The 22,551-nt window shown below is 41.7% G+C and overlaps 1 protein-coding gene across 2 annotated transcripts in view; it reads left to right on the plus strand.

The window, feature by feature from the left end:
- The window catches only part of TASP1 (taspase 1), a 246,532-nt gene extending 236,645 nt beyond the window's left edge, over window positions 1–9,887 (plus strand). For both annotated transcript variants that reach the window (XM_012474983.3, XM_064378505.1), the window contains one exon: window positions 8,874–9,887. In XM_012474983.3, the coding sequence (XP_012330406.1) occupies window positions 8,874–8,966 (93 nt within the window). In that variant the 3' untranslated portion in view covers window positions 8,967–9,887. The remainder of the gene's footprint in view (window positions 1–8,873) is intronic.
- Window positions 9,888–22,551: the final 12,664 nt, after the last annotated feature.

The raw sequence follows: 22,551 nt of genomic DNA on the forward strand, positions 1-22,551 counted from the left end.
AATAAGAATTAATGGGAGAAGGGAAAATGCTAGAAAAAAAGGGTATCTGTTTCTTCAAACGTACATGGTAACATAAAATTGAGCTGTACACACTTGTGTCTCCGGAGACCAGAGTCCTGCTTTCCAGGAGGGAAAATGCCCATGCAGACAAGTTTACCCTAGTGTTTTTCATGTTCCTGCTGGTGTTGGATTTGTCAGAATGTTATTATGCAGCATAACACAACAAATGTACAAGACTCAGGGCTGCCATTTGACTACTGTTTAGATTGCTGATGACTCTAATGTTCTCTCTCTGAAGAGGACTTTTAAAATTAAGTCATGTACAGTTTTCCTAGAAACCATACAAGAGCAGTTTCTAAGGTGGTCTTAAAAGATCTTGAGATCCAAGATGGCCGATTAGACACAACTCCAGCTCACAACACCCAGCGAGAGAGACGCAGAAATCCAGAAATCTCCTAGCTCCAACCAAGGTACCAGGTGTATTTCAACAGATCTGGTCCAGTGGTGAGCAAAGCCCACTCAGGGCAGACCAAGGCGGGAAGGGGTGCTCCTTCACCCAGAAAGTCCATCTCACCGGTGAGTCAGAGGCTCCCCTCTGGCACTTTGGTCCAGATACAGTGCTTCCCCCAAAGCCTCAGCAATACACAGAACAGTGGATTTTTGCCAGTCAAGCACCAGGAATTACAAGCACAGAGTTGAATAAAAGCCTGTGGACTGAGCTATTGCCTCCTCCCCCTGCCTGGAGGGAGAGGGAGCTGTAAGCAGGAGCAGCTGGGCAGGTCCCTACCCCATGACCAGAGAGAGAGGAAGCTGAAAGGGGAAGACAGCCAGGTGCCGCTGAGTGGGTCCCTACCCTCCCCCACAAACCCCAGAGGGCTGAAGCTCTGACTCTAGTGGGTTGCACAGTCAGTGCCACAGTCTGAGATGAACCCTGAATGATCCAGCCCAGTGGAGGAAGGGCACAATCCACCAATATAGAAGGGCGAGACTGGGCTACATGGTTTAACAAAAAACACAGGAAGCCTACATAGCAACGGGACAGGAAGCCATTCTTGACAACCCAGCAGCACCTACAGGTCAGCAGAAGACGCAGGCCTAATCTCCCAGTATAAACAAAAAAGACACAGGAAGCTTCCCTAGTAACCTGAAGGAGTCCCTAGAAACCCAGTAGCACCTCCACAGGCAGAGAAGCCACCTCATCAAGCAGCTCCCTGACACCACAGCCAGGTGAATCCACAAAGATGGGAAAAAAACAGTGAAAAAAGGTGAAACCATCAAAGACCAGAACAACTCTTCTCCTTCAAGGGATCACAAACCCCTCAACAACACAGGATCACAACTTGACCGAGGAGTGCTACGAATTGACAGAAACAGGCTTCAGAAGGTGGATAAAAACAAACTTTTCTGAGCTAAAGGAATGTGTTCTAACTCAATGCAAAGAAAAAAAAACCTTGAAAAAAGGTTAGACAAAATGCTAACTAGAATAACCAGCTTAGAGAAGAACATAAATGACTTGATAGAGTTGAAAAACACAGCACTAGAACTACATAAAGCAAACACAAGTTTTAATAGCCGAATCAATCAAGCAGAAGAAAGGGTATCAGAGATTGAAGATGAACTCAATGAAATAAAAAGAGAAGGCAAGACAAGAGAAAAAAGAGTAAAAAGAAATGAACAAAGCCTCCAAGAAATATGGGATTATGTGAAAAGACCTAATCTACGCTTGATCGCTGTACCTCAATATGATGGGGAGAATGAATCCAAGCTGGAAAACATGGTCCAGGATATTATCCAGGAGAACTTCCCAAGCCTAGCAAGGCAGTCCAAATTTCAAATTCAAGAAATACAGAGAACTCCACAAAGATAGTCCTCAAGAAGAGCAACCCCAAGGCACATAATCGTCGGATTCACCAGGGTTGAAATGAATGAAAAATACTAAGGGCAGCCAGAGAGAAAGGTCAGGTCACCCACAGAGGGAAGCCAATCAGACTCACAGCAGATCTCTCCACAGAAGACCTACAAGCCAGAAGAGAGTGGGGGACAATATTCAACATCCATAAAGAAAAGAACTTTCAACCCAAAATATCATATCCACCCAAACTAAGCTTTGTAAGTGAAGGAGAAATAAAATCCTTTACGGACAAGCAATTATTGAGAGATTTTGTCACTACCAGACCTGCCCTACAAGAGCTCCTAAAAGAAACACTAAGCACAGAAAGGAGCAAGTACCAGTCACTGCAAAAGCAAACCAGTTGGCAAAGACCAAAAATGCAATGAATAAAATGAGTCAACTAATGGGAAAGAGAACCAGCCAGTTACAAAATGGCAGGATCAGATTCACGCTTAACAATATTAACATTGAATGTAAATGGCCTAAATGCCCCAATCAAAAGACACAGACTGGCAAACTGGATAAAAAGTCAGAACCCATCGGTGTGCTGTTTTCAGGAAACCCGTCTCACATACAAAGACACATATAGATTCAAAGGAATGGAAGAAGATTTACCAAGCAAATGGAGAACAAAAAAAAGCAGGGGTTGCAATCCTAGTCTCTGATAAAATGGACTTCAAACCAACAAAAATCAAAAGAGACAAAGAAGGGCATTACATAATGGTAAAAAGATCAATCCAACAGGAAGATCTAACTATCCTAAATATATAGGCCCCCAACACAGGAGCACCCAGATACATAAAGCAAGTTCTTAATGACCTAAAACGAGATTTAGACTCCCACACAATAATAGTGGGAGACTTCAGTACTCCACTGTCAATATTAGACGGTTCAACAAGACAGAAAATTAACAAGGATATTCAGGACTTGAATGCAGAGCTGGACCAAGCACACCTAATAGACATATACAGAACACTCTACCCCAAATCCACAGAATATACATTTTTCTCAGCACCACATTGCACTTGCTCTAAAATTGACCACATCATTGGAAGCAAATCACTCCTCAGCAATTGCAAAAGAACAGAATTCATAACAGTCTATCAGGCCACAGCACAATCAGACTAGAACTCAGGATCAAGAAACACACTCAAACCCACACAACCACTTGGAAACTGAGCAACTTGCTTCTGAGTGTCGACTGGATAAACAATGAAATGAAGACAGAAAGAAAGATGTTCTTCAAAACCAAGCAGAATGAAGACACAACTTACCAGAATCTCTGGGACACCTTTAAAGCAGTGTCACGAGGGAAATGTAAATGCCCACCAGAGAAGAGAAACAAGATCTGAAATTGACACCCTACATCAAAATTGAAAGAGCTGGAGGAGCAAGATCAAAAAAACTCAAAAGCTAGCAGAAGACAAGAAATAACTAAGATCAGAGCAGAACTGAAGGAGATAGAGACACAAAAAAACCTTCAAAAAATCAATAAATCCAGGAGCTGGTTTTTTGAAAAGATCAACAAAATAGACCACCAGCCAGATTAATAAAAAAGGGAGAAGAATCAAATAGATGCAATTAAAAAAATGATAAAGGGGATATCATCACTGATCCCACAGAAATACAAACTACCATCAGAGATTACTACAAACAGCTCTACTCACATAAACCAGGAAACCAGGAAGAAATGGATAAATTCCTAGACACCTGTACTCTACCAAGACTAAACTAGGAGGAAGTTGAAACCCTGAATAGACCAATAACAAGGGCTGAAGTAGAGGCAGTAATCAGTAGCCTACCAACCAAAAAAAGTCCAGGTCCAGACGAGTTCACAGCCCAATTCTACCAGACGTACAAAGAGGAGCTGGTTCCGTTCCTTCTGAAACTGTATCAAACAATACAAAAGGAGAGAATCCTCCCTAACTCATTTTATGAGACCAACATCATCCTGATACCAAAACCTGGCAGAGACTCAACTAAAAAAGAAAACTTCAGGCCAATATCCATGATGAACATCAACACAAAAAATCTTCAATAAAATACGGGCAAACAGATTGCAACAGCACATAAAAAAGCTTCTCCATCAGCCGGGCGCGGTGGCTCAAGCCTGTAATCCCAGCACTTTGGGTGGCCGAGGCGGGTGGATCACGAGGTCAAGAGATCGAAACCATCCTGGTCAACATGGTGAAACCCCGTCTCTACTAAAAATACAAAAAATTAGCTGGGCATGGTGGCGCATGCCTGTAATCTCAGCTACTCAGGAGGCTGAGGCAGGAGAATTGCCTGAACCCAGGAGGCAGAGGTTGCGATGAGCCGAGATCGCGCCATTGCACTCCAGCCTGGGTAACGAGCAAAACTCTGGCTCAAAAAAAAAAAAAAAAAAAAAAAGCTTCTCCATCATGACCAAAAGATGCAAGGCTGGTTCAACATATGCAAATCCACAAATGTAATCCATGACATAAACGGAACCAAAGACAAAAACCACATGATTATCTCAATAGATGCAGAGAAGGCCTTCGATAAAATTCAACAGCCCTTCATGCTAAAAACTCTCAATAAACTAGGTATTGACGGAACATATCATAAAATGATAAAAGCTATGTATGAGGAACCTACAGCCAATATCATACTGAACAGACAGAAGCTGGAAGAATTCCCTTTGAAATCAGGCACTAGATGAGGATGCCCTCTCTCACCATTCCTATTCAACATAGTATTGGAAGTTGTAGCCAGAGCAATCAGGCAAGAAAAAGAAATAAAGGGTATTCAATTAGGAAAGGAGGAAGTCAGATTGTCTCTATTTGCAGATGAATGATTGTATATTTAGAAGACTCCATCGTCTCAGCCCAAAATCTCCTGAAACTGATAAGCAACTTCAGCAAAGTCTCAGGATACAAAATCAATGTTCAGAAATCACAAGCATTCCTATATACCAATAACAGACAAACAGAGAGCCAAATCAAGAGCGAACTCCCATTCACAATTGCTACAAAGTGAATAAAATACCTAGGAATACAACTAACAAAGGATGTAAAGGACCTCTTCAAGGAGAACTACAAACCACTCCTCAACGAAATCAGAGAGGACACAAACAGATGAAGAAACATTCCATGCTCATGGTTAGGAAGAATCAATATCGTGAAAATGGCCATACTGTCCATAGTAATCTACAGATTCAATGCTATTCCCATCAAGCTACCAATGACCTTCTTCACAAAACTGGAAAAACCCACTTTAAATTTCATATAGAATCACAAAAGACCCTGCATAACCAAGACAATCCTAAGCGAAAAGAACAAAGCCTGAGGCATCACACTGCCAGACTTCAAACTATACTACAAGGCTACAGTAATCAAAACAGCATGGTACTGGTACCAAAACAGAGACATAGACCACTGGAACAGAACAGACACCCCAGAAGAAACACCACACATCTACAACCATCTGATCTTTCACAAACCTGGCAAAAACAAGCAATGGGGAAAGGACTCCATGTTTAATAAATGGTATTGGGAAAACTGGCTAGCCATGTGCAGAAAGCAGAAACTGGACCCCTACCTGTCACCTTACAGTAAAATTAACTCCAGATGGATCAAAGATTTAAACATAAAACCTAACACCATAAAAACACTAGAAGAAAATGTAGGCAGAACCATCCAGGACATAGACATAGGCAAGGACTTCATGATTAAAACACCAAAAGCAATGGCAATAAAAGCCAAGATAGACAAATGGGATCCAGTTAAACTCCAGAGCTTCTGTACAGCAAAAGAAACCATCATTAGAGGAAATTGGCAACCAACAGAATGGAAAAAAATCTTTGCAATCTACCCATCTGACAAAGTGCTAATATCCAGAATCTACAAGGAACTGAAACAGATATACAAGAAACAAACAAACAACCCTGTTCAAAATTGGGCGAAGGATATGAACACACACTTTTCAAAAGAAGACATACATGAGGCCAACAAACATACGAAAAAATGCTCATCATCACTGGTCATTAGAGAAATGCAAATCAAAACCACACTGAGATACTGTCTCATGCCAGTTAGAATGGTGATCAGTAAAATATCTGGAGAATCTCAACAGATGCTGGAGAGAATGTGGAGAAATGGGAACACTCTTACCTAGTTGGTGGGAGTGTAAATTAGTTCAACCATTGTGGAACGCAATGTGGTGATTTCTCAAGGATCTAGAAATAGAAATTCCATTTGACCCAGCAATCCCATTACTGGGTATATACCCATAGAACTATAAGTCGTTCTACTATAAAGACACATGCACACGTATGTTCATTGCAGCCCTGTGTACAATAGCAAAGACCTGGAACCAACCCAAATGTGCATCAATGATAGACTGGACAAAGAAAATGTAATATATACACTATGGAATACTACGCAGCCATAAAAAACAATGAGTTCGTGTCCTTTGTAGGGACTTAGATGAATCTGGAAACCATCATTCTCAGCAAGCTGACACAAGAACAGCAGGCCAAACACCGTATGTTCTCACTCATAGGTGGGTGCTGAACAAGAGAACACATGGACTCAGGGAGAGGAACATCATACGCTGGAGCAATTGGCGGGGGTAGGGGAGAGAGAGTGGGGGGTGGGGAGGGAGAACATGGAGAGAAATGCCAGATATAGTATTCACCTAAAGTAAAATAAATAAATAATAAAAAAAAAAGATCTTGGAGTATGAATGATAGGAAATTTCAGCTACTACTTATATTGTGATTAGGATATCAGGTAATTAAATACTTTCTATATTTTAATTTTCTTGTTTTAAAATCTTTGAGCTAAATGTGTTAATCCAGTGTTTGGTTTTATAAGAAAGATACAGCCCTAATAATATTGGCTTTGGATAGTCAGTTTAATTTACAAGTTGATAGTTTTTCAAGGTGTGTTAACCTCAAGAATTGGTCTGTGCGTCTCAGGGAATTAGCAAGAAAGCAGCAAATTATACTACACAGCCAGTGAATTCCATTGGTATGGAGCTGTTCGCATCTGAGAATCTAAAGCTCCATCCCTATTCTAACAGCACCATCAGTTGGAAGGTGGAAAATTTGGCCTTCACCTTCACCAGGGATGCAGCTACTGCCGTATGAGAAGCTGGGCTATCTCTTGAACAGAACGAGCAGAGTGCCTTAAGATTCTGCATGTTTACATCAACATAGCCCTAGAGTGGTCTGTTTCAGTCATTTACCCACTCAGCATTTCCAGAGTGTGCTTCTGTGTGAAACACATGGTCAGGTACAGGGAAACTGAGATACATGTAATACAAGCGTCTACCTACAACCAACTTTCAATTACAGAAACCTAAAAACTTGAAACCAAGACTGGTTGAGAAATGCTCATATAGGTGCTATAGGAGCTAGAAAAAGAGCTTCTAAGTTGAGTTGGGCCTGGTCAAGGAGGTCTTCCCTTGAGAAAGGGCCAGAAAAAAGGTATTAGAGACGTGGAATCACAGAGAGATGTGTGAGCAGGGCATGCAGCAAGGAGTGGAAGAAGGTGACCCAAAATGGATGTCTGCTGCTTTTTCATGTACCATTTTCATGTGTTATTTCACATTAGTTCCAAATTTGAATAAAAGTACACTGCTATTTAAATATTGTAAAGGCACCTTAAGTTATTCTGCTTGTAGGATACTCTAGAGTCTACACAATCCTTAGACACTTGCTCAGTGTAAAACAGTTCATTGTATTTTTTCTGCTGACGTCCAGGTTTGTTGTAGAAAGTGGTCTATTTTAGGCTAAAAAGAAATTTAAACTCACTTCTCTAAAAAAGAACTTTGGAGATAAGCTCATATAAAACATTTTCTTAAACAGCTCCCACTGTTTATATGATTTGATGCCCCATGGAGATCTCCACAGGAAGCTTCAAACACATCTTGGCTTACACTTTTTCAGACCAAGGTTACTTGTCTTCCGATGAGACTCACCATGTTTCAGTACTTAGAGGAAGCTCGTTTAGAGAAACAAGTAGAGAAGATTGCCTGAGTTTATGCAGCCCCTCTTCTTAGAAATTCCAGACATTTATCTGTCCTTGGATTAAGCCAGTTCACCAAAAAGAGGAATTCTTAACTGACATCATCCTGACCCCTCGTGAAACAAAGTGAAGTGCTTACTGCCTTCTACCAGAGCCTCCAGCCCCAGCCTCCTTTGGGTGATGTAACACTCAGCCCTACAAAATCCCCTGTCGTAAAGCTAATGTCCACTCAGTCACTAAACACAGTGCCCCCTTTACAAAGATCTGTAGGAGAAATGGCTCTTTGGTCTCAGTGCCAGGAACAATTGTTCTCATCGGAACAATGGGTTTGCTGTGATGATGCTACATGAATCACCTGCCTGATCTGTGCTACTAGGAAACTGAGAGACAGGGCAGCAGTCTTGCCTCCGGCACAGGCACCAACTCCTCAGCTTAGATTTGTGTGAACCCCACTTCCGTCTTTATTTTGTAAGCTTACTTTTCTTCTTATTTCCTCTCCTACTTTAGGCTATTGAATTATCTGAATTTTTGTAAGCTACTTAAACTCTTTAAGGAATAAATTTAGGGTATGAACATGTATTAAGTATCCTTAGTTACTCTGTTTAGAGGACAAAACATGTATAAATTATTAGTTTTCAGATAATGAATATACTCAATATAGCTGACATTAAAACTGCTACTCTTGTGAATATGACTAACTATACATTCTGTGTGGTCGGGGTCTTGGCTAACTTGGTCACTTCTGTATCTCAAGTTGCTAGTGCTGTGCTTGGCATGTAGCAGATGCTCAGTAAATATTTCCTGAGCGATTTGAACACAGATCTTTCAGTAACTGAAGTTTACCAATGATGCAGTCTGTGGATGCTCAGAAGCAAAGTGAAGGCCTCATGCTCTGACATTTTCTCCACCTTTTTTGGACATGGGTGGGGGTGTAGCAAGGGACACAACTGACCCCTCTGATGCTCTCCTGTCTCTCTCTCTCTCTGCAGACTCACATTTCCAGACTCCCTCCCGGTGCGGTGGCAGGACAGTCCGTGGCCATCGAAGGTGGAGTGTGCCGTCTGGAGAGCCCAGTGAACTGACCCTTCAGACCGAGTGCGAAGCGTCCGAGAGGCATTTCAGAACCTGAGCTTTCTGGGGTTTTTAACTGAAGTTGGCTGTTTTATCTTCCTTGTTTTATAATTCCTATTGCAACCTCGTGCACTGCTCGAGACACAAGTGCTGCTGTAGTTAGCGCTTAGTGACACGCGGGCCTTTGGCGGGTGAGCGGGACTGTGTGTGTGTGTGTGTATGCGCGCACACATGTGTGCATGTGTGTATGTGTGCAGTATGTGTGTTCGCTTCTCCCTGGATGAAATAGAAACTCCTTGTTATGTGACCAGGAATGGTTAAATCATCTTTACATAATGTATGCTTTAACTGTTTACAAGTAAAACCTAAAGTTGCAGGAAACATTTTTTATTTCGTCAAGAGGTACCAGCTGTCACTGATGTAATGTGTCAGAACTGAAGAGTAAATCTACTTGTTTAAATGACTTGACAGTGGTAGTGCTTCATTTAATAACAGTAATAAGTAATGAGGTGTTTTTATTTGTTAACCAGTTTAAGTGGATCCTGTGGTAACTTAAACTGTTGTTCTCATCCCTTATATGGGGCATTTTTCTTTAACAAAGAATGGTTTCAGTGAAACAATCTAGCAAAGAATTAATGTCAGAATCTTTTAAAATAATAGTCTGATTGATACAGTTTGTACTTCTTTCATCGAGCTTTTCTAAGCTTAAATATTGCATAACTTCGAGCTGTATGGGCTATATTATGAAAGAATATGTAAAGAGAACATACAGTAATGCACAGTCCTTAATTTGTGTATAATGGAATGTTATTTACAATATAACACTGTAAATAAGAAAGCAAAGTTTATGGGAAAATTCAATATTATCTTTGTTTTTGTTTAAATATATTTTTAAGATAAAGGCACAAAAATAAAAGAAGCATATTACTGGGTATAGTATGTGACTCCTCTTCTCAGACTAATAAATTATCTTTTGAATCCCTGATTGGAGAGCTGTCATTTATTTTGTTTGTAAAATGTTCTTCCAGAAATCACACCATTATCCATCTTGCTGTCATTCTGATTGTTCAAAGGCAGTCTTATGCAGTAAAGAAGACACTGGTGAGATGGAAACAGACCATGGTCCCTGACTGAATGGTCAATATGGAAGTCCCTAAAATTTCTGTTGCAATTTGATAAAAATAACAAAGAGTAGGAATAAGAACACTTTGCTTTGAAAAATTGTAGTGGCAGCTAAAAGCTCGATAGTTTCAGTTGATAAATTACTTCTAAATGTTATATTCAGGGATTCTGGAGCCACTTAAGAAAACCAAGACTTTCCTTTTGATTTTTTTGTATGTAAGATTGGTTATCAAGAAGATATTACAGATAGACTCACTCAGGGGGAGGAAGTTCCCTGCACCATGTAATCATGGCTCCGGGCAGTAACTGATAAAGGCCAGATAAAATTATACACTTGACATCAATGTATGGCCAAATTATAAAGGAAAGACAACCAAACTGGAGTGGGTGTAAATATGAATAATTTGAGAGTTGCTGATTTGTATTCCTGGTTCAGGCAATTACATTTGTCTCGCTGTGCTCTCATAGACAGGTTGGTGCCGTGGTATCTGTTTCTCATTCTTAATGAGGCTGAGAACTTAGTGAGAGATGGGCTGGCTGGTGGGGAGCCTTTGGCTTCAAAAGCTTTCGAAGACCTGTTACCTGTTGGCAGAGATTTTTCAGGAACTGGATTGGATCACATGAAACTATCAGGACGCTTTGGAGTCTGAAAATCATCTGACCAATTTCACCAGGAGTGCCACTTCTTTCATCTCTTTTTGCCTTTTTTCCATTTGTATTTAAAAGTTGAAGACCCCTTTTATTAAGAGTTTTAAAACTGGCCAGTATAAAAGAGCACAGCTCCTCCAAGAACAGTATGTGAAGACTTTACTGTTCAATTTTCTAAATATTTTTTCTTAATTTAAAGAATATTGTGAAGCCAAGAGGGGAACATAGTGATATTCAGAATCATGGAGGCAAAAATGTAACGGGTAATATAAGTTCCTTCCTTGTAAGATCAGATATTAAAGATCAGCTACTGGAACCAGAGGATACTGAGAGAGGTAAAATCAACTTCGTTTCACACTAAAGTAGAAAAGGTAGAAATAGATAAGAAAATAACCTCATTCTCTAGTCTGGCTTATATCACCAAGACTCTGAAGCTGCATTTTAAGGTACACACTTTTTAGCATGGATGCTTTTATCTGTGTGCCTGTATTTGATTTCTTTGCAAGGCCTGAGTGTGGGATATCTGGTTCTCTTGAGTAGAATTAGGCCTGGTCTGGATTCCTCAAGGTGGCCACTGTGACCTAGCTCTGGATTTGGGAACAGGGGCATCTTCAGGGCTTAGTGAGGAGATAAGAGCGTGTGCTTTTGCTTAACGCACCTGGAGCACCTGTGCTGATTGGGCTGTCTTGTCAGCCCTGCCATTTTTCTCTCTGCCTTCAATATGTCTGCCTATGGCAGGCCCTGTCTTACCTTCTAACTGACACTTGTAAATGTGAACTTGATGTGGAGAAGAGAAAACACTTATACTCTGCTGTTGGGAATGTGAATTATGTCAGCTACTGTGGAAAGCAGTCTGGAGATTTCTCAAAGAACTTAAAATGGAACTACCATTCAACCCAACAATCCCATTACTAGGTATATACCTAAAGAAATAGAAGTCATTCTACTGTAAAGAAACATGCATGCATATGTTCATTGCAGCACTATTCACAATAGCAAAGACACAAAATCAACCTAGACGCCCATCAGCGATGAACAAGTTAAAGAAAATGTGGTACATATACACCGTGGAATACTATGCAGCCACAAAAAAGAACGAAATTGGCTGGGTGCGGTAGCTCGTGCCTGTAATCCCAACACTTTGGGAGGCTGAGGTGGGTGGATTACCTGAGGTCAGGAGTTTGAGACCAGCCTGGCCAATATGGTAAAACCCCATCTCTACTAAAAAAATAACAAAAATTAGCCAGGCATGGTGGCAGGCTTCTATAATCCCAGCTACTTGGGAGACTGAAGCAGGAGAATCTCTTGAACTCGGGAGGCAGAGGTTGCAGTGAGCCAAGATCGAGCCATTGCACTTCAGCCTGGGTGACAAAAGCAAAACTCCATCGCAAAAAAATTTTAAAAAGGACAAAATCATGTTCTCATGGCAACATGGATAGAGCCGGAGACCATTATTCTAAGCAGAAAATCAAATACTTCATGTTCTCACTTAAAAGTGAGAGCTACACTGAGTACTCATGGACACAAGGGAACAAGTGACACCAAGGCCTGCTTCAGGGTGGAGGGTGCGAGGAGGGTAAGAATTGAAAATCAGTCCTATGCCGATTACCTGGGTGTACACCAAACCCCACAATACCCATGCAACAAACCTGCACACGTACCCCGTGAACCTAAAAGTTGGAAAGACAGAAAATTCATGTGAAATTGAATTTGGATATCAATATCTGTTAGAATTTGTACAAAGTATGTATAAATAAGTCCTAGATGCTAGTCTGAGGGGCTTGTCTGTGAGCAAAGTGAATGAATTTTGGCTTATGGATATGAGGACATCTCTTGGGGCTACTCAAAAGCATTCTTTGCATAATCCCCAGTTTTCTCCCACATTTGAGAGTGGTAATACTGCACACCAGTGACCTGCAGGTAAGTGAGGTCACTCCGTTCTGACACTGGATGGAGGGAGGAAAGGAGGAGGGGAGAGAGTGAAGAAGAGGAGATTTAGAAAAGAGCATCATTCGTGAATCTTGAGATTGTATTAATAATTGTGGGATCTTTTATTTTTTGACTTGGCCATTTTTATTACAAAGGCAGTCTGTACTTATTAGGAAAAAAATTAGAAAACAGATAAGAAAATTTAAAAGTTTTAAATTTTAAATAAAAAGTTAGCTCACAATCCTACTTCCCTAGAGGCAACCCTTAATAAACATCCTATACACTCCTTTTATGCATGAATTTTCTGTTTTTAACACACCAAAAATGGGGCTATATTGAACTCCCAAAATGGGGTTGTATGTCCTGCAGTTTTCATTTAATCATATCATGAAAACATGACCAGACTTACAGGTTTACACAATCCCTCATTTACTGCTTTCCCATGCAATGCTGGCTCAGCCTAATGATGATCAGTACATATATTCGTGTCCTTAAACTTTTGGGGAAATCCATGACAATGCTGAGCAGAATAGCCAATATCCGTATTTTCAGGCTACAGGCATGTACGACGAGCACTGTGGGAAGGTCTCGGCCAGTGAAAGCCAGCCTGGCATGCCCTTGGACCTCACTGTTTCAGAACCCCCCACACAACTTCTACAGGCTCTTCCAGAACAATGGAAAGCTGTTCTGTCTCCGGGGGCTGCAGGCCACAAATGCCAGGGAATCAGCACTCCCTAGACGTTGGCATATAAATTGGCTAGCTCCTTTGCTCCTTGGGTGCAATAATACCGAATATGTGTTTTGCAATTTTTGAGAGTTCCCACGGGAATTAAGCCTGTTTCCCGCTCTGGTGGTTAACTTATCAGTACACCTCGGTTGGCTTTCTTCCCTTTTCTGGCTCCTTCTCAACTCTCCTACCTGTGTTTACTGAAATCATCTCCCAAATGAACTACTTGGGGTCAACTCCTTGTCTCAGGGTTGCTTTTGGAAGACTTCAGACTGAAACACATTCCACTCCTATTCTTGGCCACGAGGCCTTAGTGAGCTTTTAGGCCCTCCACAGAGTGGACTCACCCATCTGTTTATGCCCCTCCCTGTGGCTCTCTCCCTGACATCTGTTCCCACTCAACCATTTTCATCCATAACATCGGAGAACATTCTCCAAGTGACAAGGCTGGATGTGCCACAAAAGTTTGGGAAGAGTTTGCCACTAAGTCACTGTTAACAGGCACCGCACTTCTGGAGGCAGACACACACTTTTAAGGATATGGTGAAGTAAACAGGAGCTGAAGAGCGACAGTTCGTCAAGGATTGGTGGCTGCCTTCAAGGAAATGACCTGGAATTGTGTTAACAGTAGTCGGAAGAAGCTTTAGCTAAAGGTGTTTCATGACTTTAAGAGATTCAAGGAGACCGGAACAGTGTCCTGGTCATGAGCACATCTTCACGACGTGCGTGCCGTGGCAGCCTCACACAACACCCATTTCCGAAAGGCCATCTCTTAAGTCTGCATGTTAGTAACATAATTTCATGGTAAAATTTTTTAAATGTCTTCCAACTTTTCTCTTAAAACTAAATGTTTAAGTAAGGCACATCAGCTTTGTCCCGACATAAATCCTATAAACGCTCAACGCTGGGAGTCTCCTCTGGCTGCAAAGCCCCGTCTTCCCGTTCACCGTAAGGTGGCAGGGGCCGGTGGAGAACTTTCAGAGGGAACAGAGGTGGGAGCCACCACCCCTCCCAGGAACACTGGCCCAAGACGAGGCTGAGCCCCGCAGCAGTGAATCCCTGTGTGTATGATTAATTTGTTTTCCTCTAGTTACATTGTAAACCTTTCCCAGAAGTTGATTAACCAGGGGAAGGAGGTGTAAGCAGGTGGATGTAGTGTGCTACAGTGGGAGTGAACGGGAAGTTGGAAACATAAAGGTAGTAATATCACATTAATATTTGTTCTGGGGCCTTCAGAATTCTTAAGGAATATACCACCTTTCCCCAGCACTTAATTTGGGTTCAAGTCCACAAGGTATTAGCCAGATGTCTATGATCAGAGACCCACAGGCTGACCAAATTGTCCAGGCAATCTCTCCCCCCACGCACCCCCCTGCTTCTGTCTCTGAAGTGTTTGGCCACGGGAAGGATTCACTCTAAAACCGGCAAGGGCTTCCCTCAGAGGCGGCACACTGAGCTTCAGAACACCATCAGCCAAGCCCAAGGTGGTTCATTATGACCGGCTGTGGAAAGCTGAGAGGGAGAGTGAGTTCAGTGGTTCCTCCTTTACATGGTGCAGTTGCTGAAGCCCTGAAACCACAGTGGCAATGCCAGAAAAACTTTGTGGGTGAGAGTTTCTTTGCCTTCGATTGCCATGGGAATTTCTTTGATTGTCAATGGAGTGTCAGAAGCTTGAAAGAAAAAAATTCAAAACAATTCCTTTAACCTCCACTGTCACTAGTATGATAATGAACGAAAGAGTTACTCCTAAAATGATCTTTCCTGGCCCTGGAAAATCCAGTAATGCTTAAGAGGTAGAGGACATCTTCTAATATATTAAGAACAATATGTGCTCTTTTCCATGTACAAGTAGTAAGATTTTAATCTTTCCACCCAGGTTCTTCCCCCAAACCTGTTAACTAGCAGTCTTTCCCATCTGGTAAATGGTAGTTCCATCCTTCTGGGCACTCAGGCCAAAACTCTTGGGGTCATCTGCCTCATGTTCTATGACTGATAACAAATCACCACAAGCCTCAGTGGCTTAAACAACAACTGTAAATTGAGCCACAATTTGCCCACAATTCTGTAAATTGAGCTTGACATCACTCAGTGGTTTTTCTGCTGTTCTTGCTGGTAGTCACTGGCGTGTTGCATTTTGCTGGAAGGCGCACTAGGGGATAGGCCAAGGTGGCATGCTGGATTGCTGAGTGTCCTTCTTACTCCGTGCAGGCTCAGAGCTTCTCTACAGCATCTTTCTACACCACATCCTCAAAAGTCACGGCAGTCAAAGCGTCCCGGGAGCACAAAAGCAGAAACTGCCAAGCCTTCTACAGGTTTAAGTCCATAATGGCCCAGCATCACTTTTGCTACATTTATTACTTAAATTAAGTCACGTAGTTCAGCCCAGATTCAAGAGGGAGGGACAGCCTAAGGGCAGTGGCAGCAGAGGCTAGGTTCACTCGGAGCCACCAACCTGACATCCTTGAATTTTTACTTTCCTTCTGATTCCACAACCAATCAATTCACTAATTCTGTTGGCTTTCCTTTGAAGTGTATGCTGAATCTAACCGTTCCTTACCGCCTCCACTGCTACAATCAGATTGTCTTTTGCATGAGTTATTACAATAGGCTCTGCACTGGTCTCCCTGCTTCCACTCTTGTCCTGACAGTCACCTGTCAGGCAGCCAAAAGGAGTAAGATCATGGCACCTGTCTGCTTAAAACCTTCCAGTACACCTTGCCACAGAGTTCCTACAAGACCTGGGATCTGCCCCTTCTCGTTCTCTGACCCCCTACTATTTCTCTGGCCTCCTTGCTGTTCTTCAAGCAGCCCAGACACCCTCCCAACTCAGAAGCACTGCAGATGCTTGAACCCCCCACACCGCCTTGGAAAGCACTTTCCAGATGGCGTCACATGACTTACCCTTCCCTCATCTCCTTCCGCTCTGCTAGAATGTAGAATGTTACCTTCTTGGCAAGGTCGTCCCTGAGCACCCTCCTAACCGAGCACCCTCCTAACCGAGCACCCTCCTGAGCACCCTCCTAACTGAGCACCCTCCTAACCGAGCACCCTCCTAACCGAGCACCCTAACTGAGCACCCTCCTAACCGAGCAGCCTCCTAACCGAGCACCCTCCTAACCGAGCACCCTAACTGAGCACCCTAATTGAGCACCCTCCTAACCGAGCACCCTCCTAACCGAGCACCCTCCTGAGCACCCTCCTAACCGAGCACCCTCCTAACCGAGCACCCTAACTGAGCGCCCTCCTAACTGAGCACCCTCCTAACCGAGCACCCTCCTAACCGAGCACCCTAACTGAGCACCCTCCTAACTGAGCACCCTCCTAACCGAGCACCCTAACTGAGCACCCTAACTGAGCACCCTCCTAACCGAGCACCCTCCTAACCGAGCACCCTCCTAACCGAGCACCCTAACTGAGCACCCTAATTGAGCACCCTCCTAACCGAGCACCCTCCTAACCGAGCACCCTCCTAACCGAGCACCCTCCTGAGCACCCTCCTAACCGAGCACCCTCCTAACCGAGCACCCTAACTGAGCGCCCTCCTAACTGAGCACCCTCCTAACCGAGCACCCTCCTAACCGAGCACCCTAACTGAGCACCCTCCTAACCGAGCACCCTCCTAACCGAGCACCCTAACCGAGCACCCTCCTAACCGAGCACCCTCCTAACCGAGCACCCTCCTAACCGAGCACCCTAACCGAGCACCCTCCTAACCGAGCACCCTCCTAACCGAGCACCCTCCTAACCGAGCACCCTCCTAACCACACCCCCTCCAGCACTATGCATTCCTTTTCTGCTTTTTCTGTCACATTTTACTTTCTACAAATATATGGACACTTAATTTTCAACAAATATGCATGGCAAAGCTGTAGGGAGAAGTGTATTTTTAAATGTTCCTAGAGCAAGTAGATATACAAATGAAAAAATGTGAACCATATCTCATGCCATACACAGAAATAAATTACAGGTAAACTGTAAATCTAAGTATAAGAAACAAAACACATTTATTTATTTATTTTTGAGACAAGGACTACCTCTGTTTCCCAGGCTGGAGCACATTGGCACAATCATGGCTTACCATAGCCTCAACTTCCCAGGTTCAAGCAATCCTCCCACATCAGCCTCCCAACTAGCTGGGACTATAGGTGTACACCACCACACCCAGATCACTTTTTATATTTTGTAGAGACAGATATTTGGCATGTTGAGACTGATAGTTGGTCCCTCTCTGAGGCAATTTCTGTTGATGACTTTGTGTGTGTGTGTGTGCATGTGTGTGCGTGCGTGTGTGTGTGTGTGTGTGTGTGTGTGTGAGAGAGAGAGAGAGAGAGACAGAGAGAGAGAGAGAGGTCACTGTTGCCATGTTGCCCAGGATGGTCTTAATTTCCTAAGCTCAAGCAATCCTCCCGCCTTGGCCTCCCAAAGTGCTAGGATTATAGGTGTGAGCCACTGTGTCTGGCCAAAACAAACTTTTAGAAGATAGTTTGAGGGTATTCTACTTCTGGGATGACAGCATGAGAAGCGCCACAGATTCCCACTCCCCAGGGAAACAAGCAAAGATAGTGAAAAAGACGGAAGAAGACAACCACTTAAAGTCTTTGGAAATGTTCTAAGAGCATATAACAAATTATGTTTTTACTGATACTGGCTAAAAACAGCTAATTTGTGGCATTTGGGCCATGACCCAGTCTCTACCACCCAAATTCCAGCACGTATTTATAGAAGGTTCACTCTGGTTGAGTGTGGCCAAGAAGACTAGAACCGCCTCTCCTTTCAGCTCCCAACCAAGTCCTACCGTATCTCACCAGGAGGAGCAGGCTGCCGGCATTTCTCATCCTCTCCAACTCCAAGTTGAAGAGGCTGGATCCTGGTGTGCGCATCTGAGACATTGGAGGCTACTTTCTTCTAGCCATCATTTATCCGTAGATAGAGACTCTACCCCTGGCAACAAGTTTCTTTTCCCAAGAAAACTGGGGTCCCAATCACCCTTGCCCCCCAAATCATGTATAGGTCAGAGGTTTCATTCTGGGACAGGCAAACAAAGAAGATGAGAGGCTACCGCTCTGCCCAGCACCCAGAATGATGGCTTCGAGAGCCTGCTGAGGGAGAGAGAGGCAGTCTGTAAGAAAGGAGCACTGATGCTCTTTCCAAAGAAACTGAATTTATGTAAAACAGAATGTGGAGAAGTGCAAGCATAAGGGTGCTCGCAGGGTCAAGAACAAGCTAAAGAATATATATGCTAGCTAGTTCATCAGAAGAAAGCAAAAAAGAGGAATCTACAAAGAGCCCTTTGGCATCAGAACAAACATTAAAACTATCCTTAAAAACTACCCCAGCCTGGGCCAGGCAAGTTGGCTCATACCTGTGATCCAAGCACTTTGGAGGCTGAAGAGGGTGGCTCATAAGGTCAGGAGTTCAAGACCAGCGTGGCCAAGATAGTGAAAGCAGTCTCTACTAAACATACAAAAATTAGCTGGGCATGGTGGTGGGCACCTGTAATTCCAGGTACTCGGGAGGCTGAGGCAGAAAACTGCTTTAACCTGGGAGGCAAAGGTTGAAGTGAGTGGAGATTCCACCACTGCACCAGCCTGGGTGACAGAGTGAGACTCCATAAAAAACAAAAACAAGCAAACAAAAAACTACCAGGTCCAATCTAATTGGATTATACTGCTGAGCAACTTATGTCACGGGTCATTTTCCAAAACAGTAGAACAATTATTGGTGATTAGTGGAGCCTAATTGCTGGGTATAATATCAAAAGAACAGACAGTTTAATAGAGAGATCAGGGGGAAGAGACAATCAAAGAAAACTGCTAAAATTACTTTAATTCCAGGGTGACTCGGCATCCTATGACAAGTGACAGCCAAGGCTTTACACCACGAGAGAAACAGACTTTATCAAAATAGCCCAGCCAAGTCGCAAAACAAACGAGCAAGGAAACAGCAAGAAAAACAAGACCGAGACGGGGAAGAGAGGAGCTAGTAACCAGAGTTGCTAGAAAATATTACCTAAAATGGCCACTTAAAAAAAATTATAAGACAGCAAAGAAACAGGAACAGTGACCTCTCTGTCTCTCTCTCACACACACACACACACACACACACGCACACACACACGAAGTCATCAACAGAAACTGCCTCAGAGAGGGACCAAATATCAGATTTAATAAAGACTTTAAAGTAGCCATTATAAATATGCTCAAGAAATTTTTTAAAATGCTTAAAGAAGTACAGTATGAAGACAATATCTCATCAAACAAAGAATATCAATAAAGAGATAGACATAAAATAGAACCAAATGGAAATTCTTGGGCCAAAAAGTACAACTGAACTAAAAAAAATTTATTAAAGGGGCTCCATAGGAGATTTTTTTATTGGCAGACTAAAGAATAAGCAAATTTGACAGATTGATAGAGATTATACAATCTGGAGAACAATGAGAAAATAAAATGAAGAAAAAAGAGCCTTGAGGAACGTGGAACAGCCTGTAAATAAGCGGTCACATGCATAATGGAAGGTGCTAGCAGAAGAAAGAAAGATAAAGGAGAGTAAGAAGTATTTGAAAAAACAGCAGCTGATAACTTCCCAAATTTGCTGGAAAACAGACAGGAAACTCAATAAACTCCAAGTGGGAAACATAAAGAGATCCATTATTGTCTGTTTGACACATCATAGAAAAAATGCTAAAATTCAAAGACAAGGAGAAAATTTTGAAAGCAGCAAGAGAAAAATGTCATTTATAAGGGAACCACAACGAAATGAACAACTGTTTATAAGAAATCATGGCAGTCAGAAGGCAGCGGACTAACCTATTCAAAGTGTTGACATAAACAACAACAATCAACCAAGAATCTTATATTCTAAAAGACTGTCTTTCAAAAATGAAGAAAAAAATCAAGACATTTCCAGAAAAAAAAAATCAAAGAATTTTCTATCAGACCTGCCTTACCAAAAATACTAAAGGAAATGTTTAGACTGAAAGCAAGTAAACCCAGATGGAAATGGAGTCCATAATGAAAAACCAAAGAGGCCTGATAATTACAAATACAAAAAATAGCATATATATATTTTTCTTTCTTCTCTTAACCGATTTTATTAAACAAGTGTATAAAAGACTACATGTTATTGTATTGTTGGAGCTATAACAGAGGGAAATGCAGTATACTTGACGACAGCCACGTAAAGGAGATGGGTGGAAGCAGCATCGTGCTGGAGTGAGGAAATGATGCTAGATGGTAACTTGAACACATGGGAACAAATAAAGGTAACCAGAAATGGTAAGTAAGAAAGTACCTGTATCAAATGCTACATATATACTTACTGTTCTTTGTGATCTCACTTTCTTTAATAGACAAAAGTTCCGTTAAGTAATAATTATAACGATGAATACATCGTTTAGGTTTGTGGCATCTACAGGTGTAATAGACATGACAATGAAGGCACAGAAAGGAAGAACGGTTAATAGAGCTCTGTAGGAGTAGCATTTCTGTTTCTTGATGGACTTGAGTTAGTATGAATCTGAAGTAAATTGTGATGAGTTTAATGTATATGGTAAGCCCTAGAGCAACCACTGAGAAAAAACAAACTGAAAGAAGCTATAAAAAACCATTAAAGGAATTAAAATGTTCCACTAGAGATACTGAAAATGCAAAATAAAGCAGCAAAGTAGGAATAGAGGGACAAAAGAGACATGAGACATGCAGAAAACAATTAAATGGCAGAATGAATCCAACTATATCAGTAATAACATCAGATTTTCTATTAGAGTTCTCCAGAAAAAAGAACCATTAGCATGTATGTGCTACATATAAAATTATGTGTGTGTACATATATATGACATTATATGGTTTTATAAAATAAGTTATATATATATACACATATAAGGATTTGGCTCAAGTCAATATAAAGGCTAGCAAGTAAAAATTTGTAGTGTGAGCCAGCAGCCTTGAGACTCAGGAAAGCCCATGATACAATTCTAGTCTGAAGATCAGCAGACAGAGACCCAGGAAAGCCGATAGTGCTGATGACGCCTGAAGTCAACCTTCTGGAGAATTCTCTTTTTTTCAGGGAGGGCAGTCTTTTTATTCATTCAGGCTGTCCATTCATTGAATGAGGTACCCATAGAATAGGTCAATCTGCTTTATTCAGTGTTCACTGATTTAAATGCTAATTTCATATTAAAACACCCTCCAGGTTGACACATCAAATTAATCATCACAGATGTGAGTGTATTAAACAATGCAGTCAAGAGCTGAGAGGGTCTCAGATGAGACTGAAAAACAAGATGCAATTATATGGTCTCTACAGAAGATATACTTTAAATTCAAATATATGTTAGTTGAATGTAAAAAGATGGAAGACGATATATCAGACAAACTGTAATCACATGAAAGTTGTAATGGCTAAACTAATATCAGACAAAATAGATTTTAAAACAACATATATTACTAGAGATAAAAAGGGTATACAATACGATGATGAAAGGATCAATATATTAGAAATGTATAAATATTATAAACATATGTGCACCTAACAGCAGAATCCCAAAATACATGACTAACATGACTGAGGGGCAAAACAGACAATTCAACAGTAATAATCAGAGACTTAAATATTCCACTTCAACATCGGATAGAATAATGAGGCCTAAGATCAACAAGGAAAGACAGGACTTGCACACAAAGCAGACCTAATAGACATCCATAGAATGCTCTACCCAACAACAACAAAATAAACATTCTTCTCAAGTGCACGTGGAACATTCACCAGAATAGACTGTGTGTTAGGCCACATGACAAACTTCAATAAATTTAAAAGGACTGAAATCATACAATATATGTCCTCTGATCATAATAGAATAAAATGAAAAATTAGTAACAGAGATTTGGGAAATTCACAAATGTGAACATTTAACAGCACACTACTAAATAACCAATACATCTAAGATAAAAGCAGAGGAAAATAAGAAAATATTTTGAGATGAATGAAAACAACGACACAACATACCAGAACTTAGGGAGTGCCGTGAAAGCAGTGCTTACGGAGAAGTTTAAATGCCTACACTAAAAAAGAAGAAAGATCCCACATCAACAACCAAACATTCTACCTTAAGACAATGGAGAAAGAAGAGCAAACTAAGCCCAAAGCAAGTAGAGGGAAATAATAAAGAT

Source organism: Aotus nancymaae, unplaced genomic scaffold (genome assembly GCF_030222135.1).
Source record: "Aotus nancymaae isolate 86718 unplaced genomic scaffold, 86718_ANA_hifiasm-v0.15.2.pri h1tg000001l, whole genome shotgun sequence".
NCBI classification, from domain to species: domain Eukaryota; kingdom Metazoa; phylum Chordata; class Mammalia; order Primates; family Aotidae; genus Aotus; species Aotus nancymaae.